The sequence below is a fragment of the Gossypium arboreum genome, chromosome 1 (assembly GCF_025698485.1).
Source record: "Gossypium arboreum isolate Shixiya-1 chromosome 1, ASM2569848v2, whole genome shotgun sequence".
NCBI classification, from domain to species: Eukaryota; Viridiplantae; Streptophyta; class Magnoliopsida; order Malvales; family Malvaceae; genus Gossypium; species Gossypium arboreum.
In genome coordinates this window covers 10,321,666-10,340,947 of record NC_069070.1, presented here as the reverse complement: position 1 = coordinate 10,340,947, position 19,282 = coordinate 10,321,666, and the positions used below count along the sequence as shown (strand labels likewise).

The 19,282-nt window shown below is 34.0% G+C and overlaps 1 protein-coding gene across 1 annotated transcript; it reads left to right on the top strand.

Moving 5' to 3' along the window:
- Positions 1–5,603: 5,603 nt before the first annotated feature.
- Positions 5,604–13,300, top strand: LOC128291838 (uncharacterized). The gene is made up of 6 exons (XM_053027287.1): positions 5,604–7,168; positions 7,596–8,995; positions 9,583–9,819; positions 10,409–10,963; positions 11,238–11,483; positions 12,030–13,300. The coding sequence occupies exons 1-6, from the start codon at positions 6,031–6,033 to the stop codon at positions 13,038–13,040; spliced, it is 4,587 nt and encodes a 1,528-aa protein (XP_052883247.1). The 5' UTR covers positions 5,604–6,030; the 3' UTR covers positions 13,041–13,300.
- The last annotated feature ends 5,982 nt before the right edge of the window (positions 13,301–19,282 follow it).

Here is a 19,282-nt window from a genome sequence, read left to right as displayed (position 1 = left end):
TCGTGATTTAAGAGATTTTATTAATTGGCCAGTTAGTTAAGGTACAAATGGTGTATACTGAAAGTTAAGTGATTTTGAAAAATGAGGTATTAGGACATCATTTCTGTAAACTAAGCCCGTGAAATATTTTTATTAAATATTTACGAAGCTTTTATATAAATTGATTGAAGTTTAATCTAGAAATTTTGATGATTTGATATTTAATTAAGGAAAAGGACTAAATAATAAAAGTGGTAAAAATTAATCGCTATAGATTTTTAATTAATTAAAGGACAAATTGTGTAAATAAACCATTAGTATATGGCCAAACGGTGGTGGGTGATGATTGTAATCCACCACCTTTGATTAAAAATGGCTAATATTAGTTTAATCAAGGTTTTAATTAATTATAATTAGATTAATTTAACTAAAGTATAAACGTAGTAAAATAAAATAAGACAAACCATTTTTTTCTTTCTTCTTAATACAAGACAAACCATTTTTTTCTTTCTTCTTCAACTTGTCTATTCACCAAACCATATAAGCAAAAGAGGGTTTTGAATATCAACTTTTAATCCTCCATTATGGTAAGATTCAAGTCCGTTTCTTGTCATTTTTATATTTTTGAGATCGTTGCAACTATATCCAACTAACCCGTATCTCCGTTTTCAAAATTGTTAAAGATTTCTAAAGTTGTAATTGATGAAAATCGAAGTTTTTGATGTTTAATAGTTTGATTATAAGATTAGATATGTTTAAAGACTAATTTGTTAAGTAAATTTTGTTAGTTTTGTGTATAAGGACCAAATTATAATAATGTAAAATTTTTTATGAAATTTCTGAAAATTATGTTTTTATAGGGTTGTACAGTGATGAATTTGTAATTGGATTGAAAATCAAAGCTTGAATTTAAAAGATATAATGGTTACGGCTTTAGGGACTAAATTAAAAAAATGAAAAAATAGGAAATAGTTCAAAATAAATAAAATATATTATTCATGAATATAAATGGTTTAAAGTGATAAAAGCTGATAATGTAAAATGAATTATTATATAGATCAGGCATTGAATAGTACGGAGGGAAATAGGAAAAAAAATTACAGAATAGTCTCTACAAATCAACTTGTTATTCGAATTCATTAGGTAATCTCATAGTGTATAGAAATGTACATTTATGCATTGGTTGTTGGTGAATTGTGTATTTATATTTATTTATATTGCTTGAAACTTGAAATGTTATAAACTAATACTAATGTGAGAACTGACTTATTTGAAAACTGTTGAATACTTGTGAAACATGATTTATATGGACTCGAAATGAATATGACTTGTTTACAATATGTGTACTAAGAACATTAAAGTGCCCTTAATTTATAAATATTATGAATCCTATTTAAATGTTTGTTTGAACGTAGTAAACGATTAGGATACGATTGGCACGTAATAGGGTTATATCATGTGTCGTATGGGTTTGATATGAGATGAGATGATGACAAATGATATGTTTATATGCTCATTGAATATGCCAATATCCAGCATTTGTTACGAATTTTTGAGTTGTATTTACAGTGATTCAGACATGTTTCTGGGGGAGGATGTGTAGCTTTAGGGCTTAACACTTAGTGCTCAGGCGTATTTCTGGGAGGATGTTAGCTTTCAAGCTTGGCATTCAGTGCCCAAGCATGTTATTGGTTGGTTTAGCTCATTTAAGCATTCTAGCGTGTTTTGGGAGGATAATAGAGTATTCAAAGTATTTTACTATAGTTCATCGGGCTACCTATTAAAAGAATGTATATTGATTGATTTCATGAGTTGCTTGGAAATGATATGTTTGTATGACTATTGAAATGTTCAACTGATGAAATTGAATGAATGATAAGTGTGTTTTTAAAATTTGTTTGAAAACTAATCAAAATGACTAGAATGTTTATAGTTTACATGTATAAAACACTCGTTTTGTACTTGTGACATGTGGTGCTATATGTTTAAAAGAAAAAGATATATAACTGTGTATGTAATGAATTAAAAAAATCAATTGATTGACTTGATCCATATGTTTTATAGTTTGACTAAATGATTCTGTTATGTATCATATTGAATGGATTTCAGAAGATTATATGACTTAATTTGTAATATACTTACCTTACTGTTGTAAAATGTTTTGACAGGAAAGTGACTTAAACTAGTTAATTCTATTTTCTTAAATGTGAATCTAAGATAAGACTATTGTTTATGTACTTATGAACTTACTAAGCATGTCAATGCTTACCCCATTTTATTTTTCTGTCTTCTGTAGATGCATCTTTACGAAATTTGGCTATCGGACCACTTCCAGAGCTCACACTATCCAACATCTCTATTGGTAATCTTTGGTTCATCTTGTTCAGTTATAAGTGGCATGCAATAGGTGTGATATATATATATATATATATATGTGTGTGTGTGTGTGTGTGTTGGGTGTTCAAATTTATAAATTTGCCCATTTTGGTATGTTTATTTTGGTATTGTATTAAAGCAAGTTTATGGAATTGTTTTGGTAAGTTGAACTATACTTATGCTCGTATGATACGAAAATGTATATAACTAGCTTGAATGTGTGCTAAGGGATTTAGAACGTGATAGTTGGATGAATGCATAAGTTATAGGTGAATGGATTGAAATAGTTTAGTTGATTACGGTGCCAATTGTGGCATATTGATTAGACATTTAGGAATACTTTATAAGTTATATTTTGAGCATGAAATGTGAATATTTGAGTAGGTATTGATGTTAGTAAAGCAATACATTATAGGTCTTTGAATAAGGTTGAGCCAAATTTGTACATTAGATGCTTTGTCCTGCACACACAGTTTGCCACACGGTTGGGTATATCACATGGTTGGTTGGTAGGGCCGTGTGCTATTGGTAATTTAGATGCATGAATGTTGACATGGTCTCAATCTCTCACATGGCCCAGCCACACGGCTATGAGAATGTTTGCAAAATTTTACAACTAGGTCCACACAACCACAGTTTTTTACGCGGCTTGACAAAACGGCCATGTGACCCTTGTTTACTGAAATTTTCATATATTTTATTAAGTTTACAATTAAGTCCCTATTTATTTTCGGGATGTTTTAAAAGCTTTCGTAAGCTCGTTTGGGACTCATATTGATGTGTAAATCATTGCATACTTAAGTTATAAACATTTTAATGATTGTTTTGATTGCTAAATGTCGAATTTACATGTATTTATTCCATTATCTTTTATAGCATCGTGTAGTTTGAGTTCGACAACTGAACCGGGTATAGAGTGTTATAGAGGAGCTGCTACAAGATATTTCGTGAGGACGATGTTCTTTCCTTTGGAGGGCACTCTCTAAGGTTTGGCCTTTACTCCGAAAGAATCTACTTTGGTCTGTGGGAAATGTGGACAATATTCATTGTTGGATGGATCTGTGAATTTCATATGTGGGACCTTTAATTCATTAGGTTCTGTCTCATGCTAATGTCAATCAAGACTGTTTGCTTAGTGAGATGATTACTGAGAGGGAACTTGGAATTTGAAGCTTTTTCGCATTTAGTTGCTGGAGGAGATTATTAGGCGTATTGTGAGTATTCCCCCGCCACACATCTCTGTGGGTTGTGATAGGATTATTTGGCTCAAATTTTAACTGGCTTCTTCTCCCTTAAAAGTGCTTACTAGAGTTTACAAGAAAGATAATGGAGCTTGAGGGACGCGAACTAGAATATTCTGTGGAATTTTCAAAGTCCCTAGAGAGTTAGATTCTTCATCTAGCTTGTTTTGAAACAACACCTACTTATCAATGTGGATCGAGTCAAGCGAGGTATAAGGCATAATAGTTCTTGTAGACTGTGTGGACATTATTTTGAGGATATCTTACATACCATCAGAGATTGCCCTACAACTAAGGAAATTTGGAAACAGGTTTTGTCAAATGAGTTGTGTGGGGTTTTTTTTGCAGGTAATCTTCATGAATGGGTTAAGTCTAATTTACTTAATCCTTCTAAACTAGTTATGGGCGAGGTTCTTTGGTTGAGCTTATTTGGTTTGATAGCCTGGAGAATATGGAAAAATCAGAACATTTTCATCTTCCATGGGTCTCCTTGAAAAGTAAGTGACATTGTTAAAAATTCATACACCTGGGTAGAATAGTTTACTTCTTTTCATGGGAAGGATTTGTCTAGACAATAGACACCGAGGCCATTTATTCCTATACCGGAGAATTAGATTAAATTATGCACTGATGGTGCGGTGCAAGATATGTTTGGAATTGCTGCAGCTGGGGGAGTCCTAAGGTATGGAAATGAGGATTGGATTATGGGATATAATAGATTTTTGGGTGAATGTTCCGTCTTTGATGCTGAATTGTAGGTCATTTTCAATGGGTTGGCCCTTATCCAAGATAAACGATTTTAGGGCGTGATGATTCCAACAGCTAGTTTGGAGGTGGTCAAGGCTATTCAGGATTTCTCTTTGGCAAATTCAAACTCTACCCTCATTAGAAGAATTAATCAACTCTTAGTGAATGTTGGACATTGGGTCATGCAATATATTCTTAGGGAGTTAAACGAAATTGCAAATTGTATGGCTAAATTGGCTTTTGATATAGGACAAAACTTGACGATGTTTGAAAAGACCCCAAAGGAGGCGTTAGCAATCTCTCCTATTGTCAAAACAAGTGTTAGCCTTGCTCAAAAGTCCTCTGTGTAGTTAGTTTGTCTTTAAGTTTGTTTTCTTTCCACAAAAAAAAAAAAATCATATACATATTTTTATTGATTTTTGTTAAAATAAAAGACTAAAGTACTCTTAGTTCATAATTTTTTTAACTGACTTGGTCTGGTTGACTTAATTTTCCTAATCGAATTTGTGTCTGGTTGACTTGTAACACAAACTCAATCAAGAACTAGACTAAAGTACCCTCAAATGATATAATTTAGTTTAATTAAAAAAAGATATTCTCATAATTTTCCTAATCGAATTGGTATTTAATTGACTCGTGACATTAACTTAATTAGAGACTTAATTTTTTTGATAAAATGTTGAATGGTTACCATTAATAATACAAGAATAAAAACTAGATGACACATGTACTAACCTATCAATCACCATTAAAAAGGTAATAGACCCTAATTAATGAGAAAGCTGAAAAGTGAAATATTTCCTAAAGGACTGCCATCGTTAAAAACAAAAAAATCCATTTCCTACTACCATAAATTAGAGACTTAATTAAAAGAATAGATATAGACAAACATATTATATATAAATATAGATATAGATGCAAGCATTATAGTACAACGAAGAAATAATAGTATAAAAAAAAAGTAATTATTAAAGTAATTAAAAATAAAATGATTCTGTTAAATAGATTTCAATTGTGTTGGGAAGGTGTACATTTTAGAACCAACACCTATTTAACTCTTCTAATGTATAATTTAAAGATTTAATTATTTTTCAAATGAAGTGAAGTTTTAATTAATTCAATTAAAAATTATATCTACGTATTTTCATTGCTAAAAGCAAAAAGTGAACAAAACCAATTTAACTAGGGCTTTTATTCTTGGATAACCCCTTACCCTGCTTTTATTAAAAAGAAACGGGTCACACACAAAATATTACATGTAGGTTGAGTAAAATATTACCGGTAATGATGCGATATTAACTGTCAGTTCTTCGTATACCTGTTTTCTATTTTGTCCTATATTGTCCCCATGAATCAAGGGAAGAAGAGAAAAAGAAATGGCAGAGAAAGCCCTAAATTGAAGGATCTAAGAAAGCTATCCACCAAAAAGAAGTTTTCTAAAAAAAAAAAAACAAATCGAAAACCCCATGTCCAAAACCACTCCCTCACCCCCCCCCCCTATTTTACTTCTTCCTGTTTTTTGCTAAAAAAAGAGAGAATTCTATTATGTTTGAAATGCATGTTTTAGCTGAAATCTTTAGTCATTTCCTTGATGTTTACTAGGTATAATGGATTATTAGCACCCAATTTGTTTGTTTCTCTTATTGCTTTGTTTCTGAAGATAAATTAATATATATTTTTTTTAAAAATGAGTATTGATGCAAAGGGTATCCAACTTTTTGTCTGGAGAATTATTAGATTTTCTGGAATTTGTTGCTATAAATTTGGACGAAAATACCCAGATGTTTCAGGGTTTTTGATCTTTGTTTTCCTTTTGTACATATTTTTCCCTCATGTTTTCTTGTATTTTATGTACATTTCCCCTATTATTGTCTGCACTGCTGTTTTTATCCGATTTTATTTCAAAACCAAGTATGCTGCATCCCGATGGCTAAAGAAAAAAGAGAGTGCAGATGGAAAAGTTGTAAATACATCAAACGAGGCTTCATTGCGACTCCAGAAAAGTGTTCGACGAAATGCTCGAAAGGAAGTGCTAGAATGGGATGGAAAACATAGTGAGGAAAAAGACATGCTTTTTGTGAGAAGTACTTGTGATAGTCCGTCTAGTAAAACTAATTTCTTGGAAGAAAATTCCAAGGTTACCTTCGATAGGGTAGGAAGTTCTAGCAGTGAACATGGAGAGGGTTCCCCCCATGACGAAACTGGAAATCCGAATTTGGTCTTTGATAGTGAGACATCGAAACCTCATCGGGTGTTGGATGATAGCTTTCAAGGGTCATCAGGAACAGGTCCTCGTGCTCGTGCTCGTGCTCGTGGTGTCAACAGCTTGGAAGAAGCGAATGATGCTGGGAATAAGGCTACGAATCGTATGGATCTTGGGTTAACTGAGTTGGAAAGAAACAAAAGGCTGCAAAGTTTAATTGCGAAACGTAGAGCAAAAAAGTTGTTTAGAATGGCAATTGAGAAAAGCCTGATGGGTATCAATGGTATTCCTCCTCAAATAGCTCCCATTCTAACCGCTAAAATCAACAATGGTGAGTTTTCAAGTCATCTTGATGAAGACGATTTACCAATGCCTGGTTCAGCCCCTTCCTTATTGTTGCCTAAACAGAATTCATTTGACCTACCTTATGATCCACTTGAAGAAAAACCCAACCTTATGGCCGATAGTTTCCAACAAGAATTCATGCCAGCCAATCTCTTCTGCAGACACGAAAGCTTCCGTCACGGACCTTTGTTTACATTTCCATCTTCTCAATATCCATATGGTGCCGAGTTTAACACGTATTATAGCGGTGAGAAAAGGCTTTTTGAATGGAAGCCAGGTAAGATCAGGTTAATAAATATATTTTTCATTGTTGAGATCTTTCTTTTATTTGGTTTTTCTGTTTAACGGATAGGCTGTAGAATTGATTGTTTCAAAGCTTTGAGGTACATAATCAAATGATTTAAGTCATTATTCTGTGGATAACAATTGTGAAGAAAGAATTTCCACAAGGCCCTGCCTAAAACTGTGTCCAAAAAGAGTACTTAAGAAAAACTTTTTAGACTAGAGGTAAGGGGGACAAACATATTCCAGAAAATAATTTGATCATCCTATTGAACTCCATAGCCATCAAACCCTTAATATCTGTCAGTATGTAGTTATTGAATCAATGGAATTACTTCAAATTTGGTATAGAAGTTTCTTTTCCCTTTTTAAAGTCTGCTGTTATCTAATGGAATAATTTTAACATTTTACCTTTTCATCAGACAAAGGAGGTCACCACCAGCTTAATTCCTCTGGTATAGAAAATGATATTGATCTTGTTGAGGTAGAAGAATCAAATCACAATGAGGCGATAAACTTATCCGAAGAGAAAAGGGAAAAAAATATAGAAATCCCACACAATAGGACCGAAGTAGAAGGAGAGAAGATGGAACACCCTCATGATCTGGAGCCAGGATTAGATAGTGGAAGTGAAGTCAGAATGGAGACAGATTCAATTAAAAACAACAATTCCTGTGACTCATCTTCATCCGAAAACACAGAAGCTATCTTAGATCAAACAAGTAAATCTCCTGGGTTACGCAATGATCATGTGCAAAGGGCCCTTAAACTTGCAATTCCTCCTAAGGGGAGAGCTATTAATAGACTTTCCTTTGATTCCAGCCCGTCGCCATCTGAAAGGCGTAGGATAGACATTCATTCATTTTACAGTACATATAGGCGACAGTGCCATACCCCAACGTTTTCCATAGCTTCTGACTTGCAAGTTGAGGTCTCAGAAGTTGGTTCACCTCCATTAACAACTGATGGAACAACTTCACCTGCTGATGGTGATTCAGTTATATATGATGCGGATGTTGAAAGGGATATCAATTCCGAAAGTGAAGAACCGTGGGGAGGTTCATTTAACCTATCAAGAGAAGAGGCAAATCGAGAAAGACTAAGAGAATTAGATGATATTATTGAAGAGGAATCTGCTGAAGTTGCTTCAATCTCTCCATCCGAACATGAAACCAAGCAAAATTTGAATAGCAAAATTTCACTATCTTCAATAGTAATAACTGAGAATGGTGCATCCCCTCCAACATATATAAACTCTGAAACTCATCAAGATTCCAGCAACTGCAGGCATGGCAGTTTACAAACATTTTATGAGAGTAAAAGTACCATGGAATCTGGAAAGGAAGTAAAGGAAAGCCATCCTTCAAATTTTATTGAAGAAGATACTCAAACCTTAACTGAGCATAAAGCTAGGGATGCACGAAAGGCAGTTCGAAGCAGAGACAAATTAAAATCTGCTCCAGATATCATAGTTGATCAAAATGTTTCAGAGAACAATATATTGGAACAAAGATTACGTGAATCTATTGCAAGGGCTCTAAATCGAAGATTGATGCTTGACCAATTTTCTGTCAGCTCATCTTCATCTCCAAGGTCTGTATTACCACAAAATATCTTGGCAGATCAAATGCCTATATCAGAAGTTGCACAACGAATACAACGAAATCTATCACAGTCTGTTGGGGAAGATATAGTGAGGCACAATTTAGCATATGAACAAGCACATGAAAGCTTTACTTCTAACAGGCCCCGATTTTCTCATGAATTTGTTTGGAGTTCAATGAATCGCTCATTCAGTAGTTGCGGTCTTGGAACATTGGAGGTCAGTATGAGAGTATCAACATTCAATCTTCGTCTTTTCATACATTAGACAAATCTTGAAATCATATATAATGTTTGAGGCTTATGAATTCAAGTATATAAACATGGTCCTTCACTTTTAAGTACCTTTTCCATTTTCTTTTATGCCTACAACCCCCATTCTTGGCCCTTGGCCCTCGCCCCATGCGTGTGTTTGTGGTAATCATAAAGAACTTCCAGCATGTAAAGAGCTATCAAAACCATCCAGAAAAATATTCCTGGTTCTACTGAGTATCTTGAAGGAAGATTAAAGTTGAATATGAAATTAGAATTGATCCAAGGAAATCAGATTATCCTAAAACTTATAGATCTCCATATTTGCTTTACTCAGTTGGCACTGAATTACAACAACAGTACGGCACTTTTTCATTTTTTGATTTTGTAGTAATTTTTAACATTACACTATTGACTTATTGCTTCTCATTTATGTTTCTTATTCATGAAATGTCCTTGAAGCATATTTTTTGTAACAGATGAAAATTTCTTATAAACTAGAGAGGCTTTAAACTGATGGAAGTAACAACAGCGTTGCTTTGTTTAACTGTACAGGCTGCAAGGAAGGTCATTGAGGCAGGCAACATGGCCGTAAATATCAATAATTCAGCAGTCTTTAACAAGGATGAAGGGGAGAAGTTGGAAACTAATGAAGGTGGATCCCAATTCTTAATCAGACCAGAAGATATCAACAGGCCTGAAAAATCAAATAAACAAGAAGTATATACGGACAAAACAGAAGCAATTGAAAGTGATTATACAAGCATTGTTGAAAGTGCAAAAGAAAGAGAGGTAATACATTAGTCTGAAGTGAAACTCACGTTTTTACTTAATCCTCGGTTCTTAGAAACAGAACAAAAGAAAAATGAATACCAATTTAAAAATGCCAAATAGTTGCAAACTATTGAATCTTTTGTCCTTTGAAAGACCAAATAAAGAGTGAGAATCAGATATTCTCCTATTTTCTCCTTTATTGAAGAAATGTTTCCTTAATACTTCTAATCCATATCTATATCACTCAGACTCAGAAGTGAGTGATAGATATGGATACACAGGTGTGTATGCTTAAATTCTTTTTTCAACTTTTTCATATATTTAGAGGATTGTGCTCCTATACTCATTTTCGAATATAAGTCAGGCATTGAATATGGGTACTTTAGAAAAAATGAAGAGCTCGGGTAGCATAGCTTCTAATTATGTACAGCATACAATTAATTTCTCATATATATGTTTCCTTCTGCTGTTCCCCTAGATGTTTAGAAAATTTCCGTAGCTACTGCATTTACAATAATCTCAATCATGTTATTTAGCTATACTCGATGGTCAGAAAGTTATTTTACTGATCCATCCTTTGTTGACATTGAGCTGGAACCTTTCTCAGAATTCTGCAGCTGAAGTTGATCGTATTTGCAAGGTTAATGAGTCAGTAGCTAATAATGTAATCAACAAAGAGATCAAGAATGATGTTTTTGAAGGTGAAGAAGCGCTCCGAATATTAGGTAAACTAGAGGCTGTCATTGAACCATCAAATGCCACCGGGGAAACTAATGCAGGATCTGTTGAAGATACAGAAGACGAATCCAAAAGAATAGCCAAAGCCAAAGCAACTGCTGGCATATCAACTTTAACGGGAGAAACTAATAGCTTGAATAACATTAAAAATGGTGAAAAGATACAGAATTTGACTGATCAAGAAGGTGTCATGGATGCATCACAATCAGGGGAGGTTCAGGAGGAAAATCTAAAGGTCATTGAAAGCATCCTAAATGTTGATAGCATTACAAAGGGTATATCTATCGACCATGACATGACCATCAAAGCATCAAAACCAACAGAATCTGAAGTCAAGGCAGCCAAAATGATTAAATATGACACTGGAATTGATCCATCAAAATCAGGAAAGGAAAATGCTAAATCGGATGATACTGAAACTGTGGTAAGAGAAGAAGCAATCCCAATAATTTTGGAAAAAGATCTCCATACTTGTTGCTTTACTCAGTTGGCACCAAATTACAACAACATTACAGAATCTTTTCAGTTTTGATTTAGCAGTAATTTCTAACATTAGGTTATTCACTTATTGTTTTTCATATATGTTTCTGATTCATGAGATGTTCTTAGTACATCTTTTTGTAATAAATGAAAATTTTAAATCAGCTAGCGGTGCTGTAAACTGAAGTACTAACCGCGTTGCTTGTTAAATTGTACAGGAACCAACAAATTCTCCTAGGAAGGTCTTTAAGGAAGGCAACAATGTTGTAAATATCTATGATTTAGGAGTCATTGGCAAAGAAGGGGAGAAGTTGACAACTAAGGAAGGTGAATTCCAATTCTCAATAGGACAGGAGGGCATCGGGGGACCTGAAAAATTAAATGAACTGGAAGCTGATCTGAACAAAACAGAAGCAATTGAAAGTGATTATACAACGATTGTTGAAACTGCAAAAGAAAGAGAGGTAATAAATTATTATAAAGTAAAGCATTCATATTTTTAATTAATCCTGTTTTGTGAGAAGGGAACTAAAACAAAAGAAAAAAGAATACCAATTTAAAAGCACCATTTACATACCAAATAGCTACGAAGTATTGTATTTATTGTCCTCTAAGAAATTAAATGATGAATGAACATAAGATGTTCTCTTATTTGCTCCTTCACTGAAGAACTGTTTCCTTTTGAAAGTAAGAACTGTTTCTTTAATACTTCTAGTCTATATTACTCAGAACCGGAAATGAATATCGATACATGTATGTGTGCTCTCCTGTATCCATGACAGAGACACAAACACCGGATATGGATACTTTAGAAGAAATGAAGAGTCTGGATAACATGTCTTCTAAATACGTGCTTGCAAATAAATTACTCACATATGAAGCTGTTTTAAAAGTTTCCATACCTACTGCATTTATAATAGTCTCAAACATGTCATTTAGCTATTTTCATTAGTCAGCTAGTTATTTTACCTATCCATCCTTTACTGACATTGATCGGGAATCTTTCTCAGAATTCTGCAGCTGAAGTTGATCGTATTTGCAAGGTGAATGAGTCAGTATCTGATAATGTAACGAACAAAGAGATCAAGGACGATGTTCTTGAAGGTGAAGGTGCGCTCCGGATATTAGGTAAAATAGAGGCTGTCATGGAACCATTAAATACCTCCCGGGAAACTAGTCCAGGATCTATTGAAGATTCTGAACATAAATCCAAAAGATTAGCCAAAGCCGAAGCCAATGCTAGCCTATCAACTTCAGCAGGAGAAACTAACAGCTTGAATTACATAAAAAATGGTGAACAGATACAAAATATGTATCGACAAGAAGGTATCATGGGCACATCACAATCAATGGAAGATAATTGCATGGCCATTGATAGCATCCTAGATGTTGATAATGCTACAAAGGGTACATCTATCGACCATGAATTTGCTGCAAAAGCATCAAAGCCAAAAGATTCTGAACACAAATCCAAAAGATTAGCCGAAGTTGAAGCCAATGCTAGCCTATCAACTTCAGCAGGAGAAACTTACCGCTTGAATAACATTAGAATTGGTCAACAGATGCAAAATATGTCTCGTCAAGAAGGTATCATGGACACGTCACAATCAATGGAAGATAATCTCAAGGCCCTTGATAGCATCCCAGATGTTGATAACGCTACAAAGGGTACATCTATCAACAAAGCATCAAAACCAGAAGATTCTGAACACAAGTCCAAAATTTTAGCTGAAGCTGAAGCCAACGCTAGCTTATCAACTTCAGCAGGAGAAGCTAAGAGCTTGAGTAGCATAAAAAATGGTGAACAAATACAAAATATGTCTCGTCAACAAGGTATCATGGATGCATCACCATCAGGGGAAGATAATCTCAAAGCCATTGATGGCATCCTAGGTGTTAATACCGCTACAAAGGGTACATCTATCAACCATGACACTGTGGTGAGAGCACTAGCACCAACAGAATCTGAAGTCAAGGCTGTCAAAACTGATGAAAAAGATAGCAACGCAGTGGCAAAATAAAGCACTATACACAATATGGGCACATATAGAAACAATCATTGAGACAGAACCCCCCTATAATATACTAGGAATAGGATACATAAGATAGAATTGCTAAATAGTCAAATTAAAATGCCCCTGTATTTAGCTTTTGACTGGAGAGCTTGAAAATTAGTTATTTTAGCTCTATGTGCTTGTAGGTCTTCCAGTTTCGCTTTAAACGTTAAAAGTTTGATTTTTATTTTTGTATATATTGATGAAATGTTAATATACTTAAACAACATTGTTTATTTTTTTTACATTTAGTCTTTTTGGTGAAAGTCATTACAATTCGTGAATATATTAATGTAGATTAAAATAATTTCGTGGCTCAGATCATCAGGGCTTTTGTTCTGTTCTTTTTTTTTTTTAATTATTTTGAATTCTTGATGTTGATTAATGGTGTTTCCAGAAGTATATAAATGTGACTTCTCATATCATGCATGCATGCAATTGATAAAAAAAGGGGTATTTTTGGTTTTTTACCTAATAATAAGATATTAAATGGTATGCCCCAAAATGTATGGTTGTAATCTGAGTTGTTTATTGTTACACTTGAAACAATATACAATTTTGTAAGGTTTGATTGCATCGGTTCAAGTTAGTGAGATATTGACATGAACAGCTTGAATCCCTCTAATAGTTTTTTTTTCCTTCTTAATTGTAGTAACCCCCCCAAAAAAAAAAAATCATTTTCCAATATGTTGTGGGGCAGTGAAGCAGCATAGGAATACCCTCTTTGTCAATGAGCTTCAGATAAGAGCTTCACTTACAAACATATCAGTTTTGTTTTTTGGATTTATCAACCACAAGCATTATCAGAGAAGAATCAGAATAGTTGAAACAAGATAACCGAAGGTGTTAAATTATGACCTAATATACGTGGTTGATTGAATTAGGAATAAAGGTGGTAATGTGCTTTTTTTTTTTCCACCAATACTTGGAAAGACCGAACTTAAGTTTAATTTAATTGACTCATAAAATTATTTTTAAAAGTTTAATATCTAGTATTCTTTTCTATTTTAATCTGTAATTTGAAAATTATTGTGATTTGAGTATCTTAATATTTGATTCGAGTAGCTTGACAAATAAGGTATAAATAAGCTAAGAAATTGATAGGATAATTTGACTTTTTATTTTTGATAGGAGATTTTTTTATATGGGTTTTTTTAGTATTCGATAGTTACATTAACTTTTTGATATTCGATAATTACATTGAAAAATCATTTTAGTAAGACCGTAGAAATAGTGTTCAAAAAGATGTTGATCAATCTAAAAGAACTTATGCTCATCTTCAGTCCAAGGAACCCTTCCTTCCTTTCATGCTCTGGTGATTAGCTTGTGGAAGATCTTTTTCCTTACGTTTGTTTTAATCCATCAAATCCATGGCTACCTAATGTGAATGGCGAAGTGTTGTACCCAGTGTTGCGAAATGACCATCCATGTGAACTGTGACCTCACCAAAACTGAGAGCTCATTAACACTACGAGCTCACCAAGACTACAAGCTCATCAAACTTGAGAGCTCACCTGCGAGCTCTTCACTCTGCCAGTTGCCAACTTGCATTGAAATAATAATAACTTTTTGATTAGACATTGTGAAAACTAATTAAACTAAAATCAACCAATGAAAAAGAAAGTTATATGAATCTAGTAACTAGATTAAGCCAAATTGTAATTATTTTATTTTTACTTTCAACTTATTTAAGCTTTATGATTCATGTAATATTAGTATTAACCTTCCATGTTAATGAAACAATAGTTCATCCTGTTTTCACTCAATTTTTTACCTGTTTTTGCTTCTGCTTCAATCATTCCCTTCATCAAATATCCAACAATTGGTATCAAGAGCCATTTATCTTTGAAGGCTTGTTTTCATAAAAATGTATTCAGCAAACTTTACACCACCACCACAACCCATTGTTTTTATAGGAGAAAACTACCACACTGGGTAGTAAAAATAAAAACCTATCTTCAAGCCTTTAATCTTTGGGAGGTTGTAAATGCTGAAATAGAGCCACTAGTGTTGAGACCAAATCCCACACTCGCTTAAATGAAACAGTATAGTGAGGAATATGCCAAAAAATACAAGGCAATGTCCTACCTACAAAACGGTGTTTTAAACGTGATCTTTACAAGAATCATGGCCTGTGAAACTCCCAAATAAGTTTGGGATAAGCTCAATAAGGAGTTCCAGGGATCACATAAAACAAGGCAACATTAGATGATCAATCTCAGACGAGATTTTGAAAACCTCAAGATGAAGGAAGCTGAGACTGTGAATCAATATTTAGATCGAATCATGGCAGTGGTGAACTAGATAAAACTGTTGAGTGACCAATTTGCGGATAGCAGAGTAGTTGAGAAGGTGATTACTGCACTTCTTAAGAGATCCGAATCAAAGATATCCTCACTAGAAGACTTAAGGGATCTATCAACCATTTCACTCTCATAGCTAATCAATACTCTAGAACAAAGAAGGGCAAATAGAGAAGAAAAACATGTTGAATGAGCTTTTCAAGCTAGAAACAGAGATGATGTGATCTTTTCAAGTCAAAAAGAAAAAAAAAGCTGGTTTTATAAGAATGAGAAGTTAAAGAAGAAAGGCGGAAAGAAAAAAAATCCACCGTGCTCACACTGCAAAAAGTTGGGGGCATCCTTAGAATTTTTGCTGGTTCAGGCCTAACGCTCAATGCAAAAATTGCAAGCAGTTTGGCCATGTAGAGAAAGTATGCAAAAATAAATGGCAAGCAGTTTGGCCATTAGAGAAAGTATGAAAAAACAAATGGCAACAAAAAAAGGTTGAGGCACAGATGGCAGAAGCAAAAGAACTGATGTTCATAATTTTTTGCGAAGCCTAGCTCACCACACCATGCGAACTCTCCAGCGAAGTAAGAAAGAATTGGCTCGTAAATAGTGGTTGTACAAGTTATATGACATCAGATATGAGCATTTTCAAGAATGTTGACAAAAGGTTTCATTCCAAGGTGAAAGTTGGAAATGGCCAGTATATTGAAGCAGTTGGAAAGGAAGGTGTTTTGATAAAAACTCCATCAGGTACTAAAGTTGTTATAGATGTTCTTTTAGTTCTTGACATAGACCAAAACTTGCTAAGTATAGGACAGCTGTTCGAGAAAAATTTCTCTGGGGTATTCAAAGATAACAAATGTCTAATCCTTGATCCAAGTGGATACGAGCTCATATCAACAAAGATGTCAGATAGAAGTTTTGTTGTCAACTGAAACTTAGCAACTTCAGTAGCATATACCAGCTCGCTGGATGAAACAAAATTATGGCACAGAAGAATGGGACATGTTGACTAAATGAAGAATGGGACATGTTGACTAAATCCTTTAAGTCAACTGTCCAAGAATAACTTAGTTGAAAATTTATCAAATATGGCTGATCATGATGACGTATGTAAGGTATTCCAACTTAGAAGACATGTAAGATCTCCATTTCTTGCAAAGATAGCATGGCAAGCGACTAAAAAATCGCACTTAGTACATACTGATATTTGTGGGCCCATGAAAACAAGTTCGCTAAATGGAAGTAGATACTTTGTGTTGTTCATAGATGACAGTACAAGGTTCTGTTGGGTGTACTTTATGAAGAAAAAGTCCAAGATGGCTGAATCTTCTTCAAGTTTAAAGCCATGGTTGAAAGAGAAAGTGGCTACAAGCTCAAAATGGTAAGATCAAACATTAGGGCAAAATACATCTCAGAAAAATTTGAAAAATTTTGCGAAGAAGCTGGTGTCCATTATCAACTAAGCAATGTGTACGCTCCATAACAGAATGGTGTAAGTGAAAGAAAAAATAGAGTTGTGATAAACATGACTCACTGCTTATTGTTTGAAACTAAACTGCCAAATGATTTCTAGGCAGAGGCAGTAAACACTGTTGTTTACTTGCTAAATAGACTACCCACTAAAGCTGTTGAAGGGAAGACACCATTCAAAGCCTGGTATGGTTTTACACTTTCTATTTCACATTTAAAAGTATTTGGTTGCACCTGTTTTGTTCACATTCCAAAAGAAAAAAGAAACAAGTTGGACAGTAGATCGCAGCCAGGGATATTTTTTGGATATTCCAGTGTTAAGAAAGGATACAAAATCTATAATCCTTTCACCAAGAAAGTGATCATAAGCAGATATGTGAAGTTTAATAAAACAAAAATCTAGAATTGGACTACAACAGAGGAGGAGATGTGTGAACAAATAAGTCTAAAACCTGATCTATGAACCACTGGGAACCAAATTGAAAATGATGAAGTTGATGAACAACCAGTACGAGGAACCAGGTCCATCACTAAAATCTATCAATAGTGTAATCTGGCAAAGTTAGAACCAGTCACTTTTGAAGAAGCTACTCAAGAATCAGAATGGCTATCAGCTATGAATGATAAAATCACCATGATCAACAAAAATGAGACATGAGAGTTGGTAGATAGACTAGTTTACAAGAAATCAATTGGTGTTGGTGTTCAGAACCAAGATGAATCTTGATGGATTAGTTAACAGATATAAAGCGAGAGTGGTTGTGAAGGGGTTTAACAAACAATATGGAGTGGATTTTGCTGAAACCTTTGCCCCTATTGCTAGGTTAGACACCATAAGGCTGCTACTGACTTTTGCTACTCAAAAGGGTTGGAGAATACATCAGATGGATGTGAAGTCAGCCTTCCTAAATGGTTATTTAAAGGAAGAGATTTATGTCGAACAACCATAAGGGTTCATAATACCTGGTGTGGGGCCAAAGTGTATAAACTACACAAAGCGTTGTATGGTTTTAAGCAAGCACCAAGAGCGTCGTATGAAAGAATTGACAGTCACCTTACAAAGATGGGTTTTGAAAGAAGCATCATCGAGCCCACTTTATATGTGAAGAAAACTGGTAATGAAATACTTCTCATTATTTTATTATATGTTGATGATTTACTTGTGATTGGCAGCAGCAACAAACTGGTGATTGTATCACTTTGTTAAAACAAAACACTTCAAAATCAAGTATCATTTTGTGAGAGAAGTAGAGCAAGCCAAGGAAGTCATATTAGCTCACTGTAGTTCACAAAATTAGTTGGCTGACATTTTAACAAAACCTCTAGGGAAAATGAGGTTTGAAAAGTTGCGTTATGATATTAGAGTTCGAAGCATGGAGGTCGAGGAGGAGTGTTGCGAAATGACCATCCATATGAACTACGAGCTCACCAAATATGCGAGCTCACCAAGACTTTAACCTCACCAAACTTGAAAACTCACCTGCGAGCTCTTTACTTTGTAAATTGCCAACTTATAATGAAACAATAATAACTTTTTGATTAGACATTGTGGCAGCTAATTAGATTAAAATCAGCCAATGAAAAAGAAAGTTATATGAATCTAGTCACTAGATTAAGCCAAGTTGTAATTATTTTATTATTATTTTAAGCTTATTTAAGCTTTATGATTCATGTAATCTTAGTATTAACCTTTCATATTAATGAAACATTAATTCATCCTATTTTGACTCAATTTTTTATCTGTTTTTGCTTCTGTTTTTGTCCTTCCCTTTATAAAATATCCAACACCTAGGAACTAGAACCAACCCTACTTCTATATCGCTAACATCGGCTTCTAGTTCTTTATATTGCTTAATTACATCTCCTATGGTCTTCTCTGGGATCAAGGAAGCCAGTTTCTACCATCGATCCGGGGTTTCTTTATCGTGCAATGCCAAGGTGTTTTTGAACATCTTGTTCTCTGCTGAGGTCCATTTTGTGTTACAAAAATAACATGTAGCACTAGGAGATAGACTTTCTATTTCCTTCTATATATCATTAGAATTTTCAAATACAAAAATGATAACATGCATGTAATTTTAAGCAAAAGCTACCCAAATTGTAACAAAGTTTTTCTTAGGGTAGTATTTGTAACTAAAAACATCAAAACAAAAATCTAAATAGGAAAAAGTAAAGAAGATAATAGCTAAAAGAAAGAAACTAGAGTGAAACTGAAGTGAACACAAAAAAACTAACACTAAATTAAATAAATATTTAAAAGAAAAAATAAACCCAACTCCAAGGGAAAGCGAGCCAACTTCAAGAAATAAGATAAAAAGTTGAAGTATAAGGTGATTAACTGTGATTGGGAGGTAGATGAGGGCCACTGTCCGTGAGAAGGGTTTTAGGTAAAAATATAAAATTAAAAATTTGACTTAAAAATAAGGCTCAACAATTTTGGGCAAG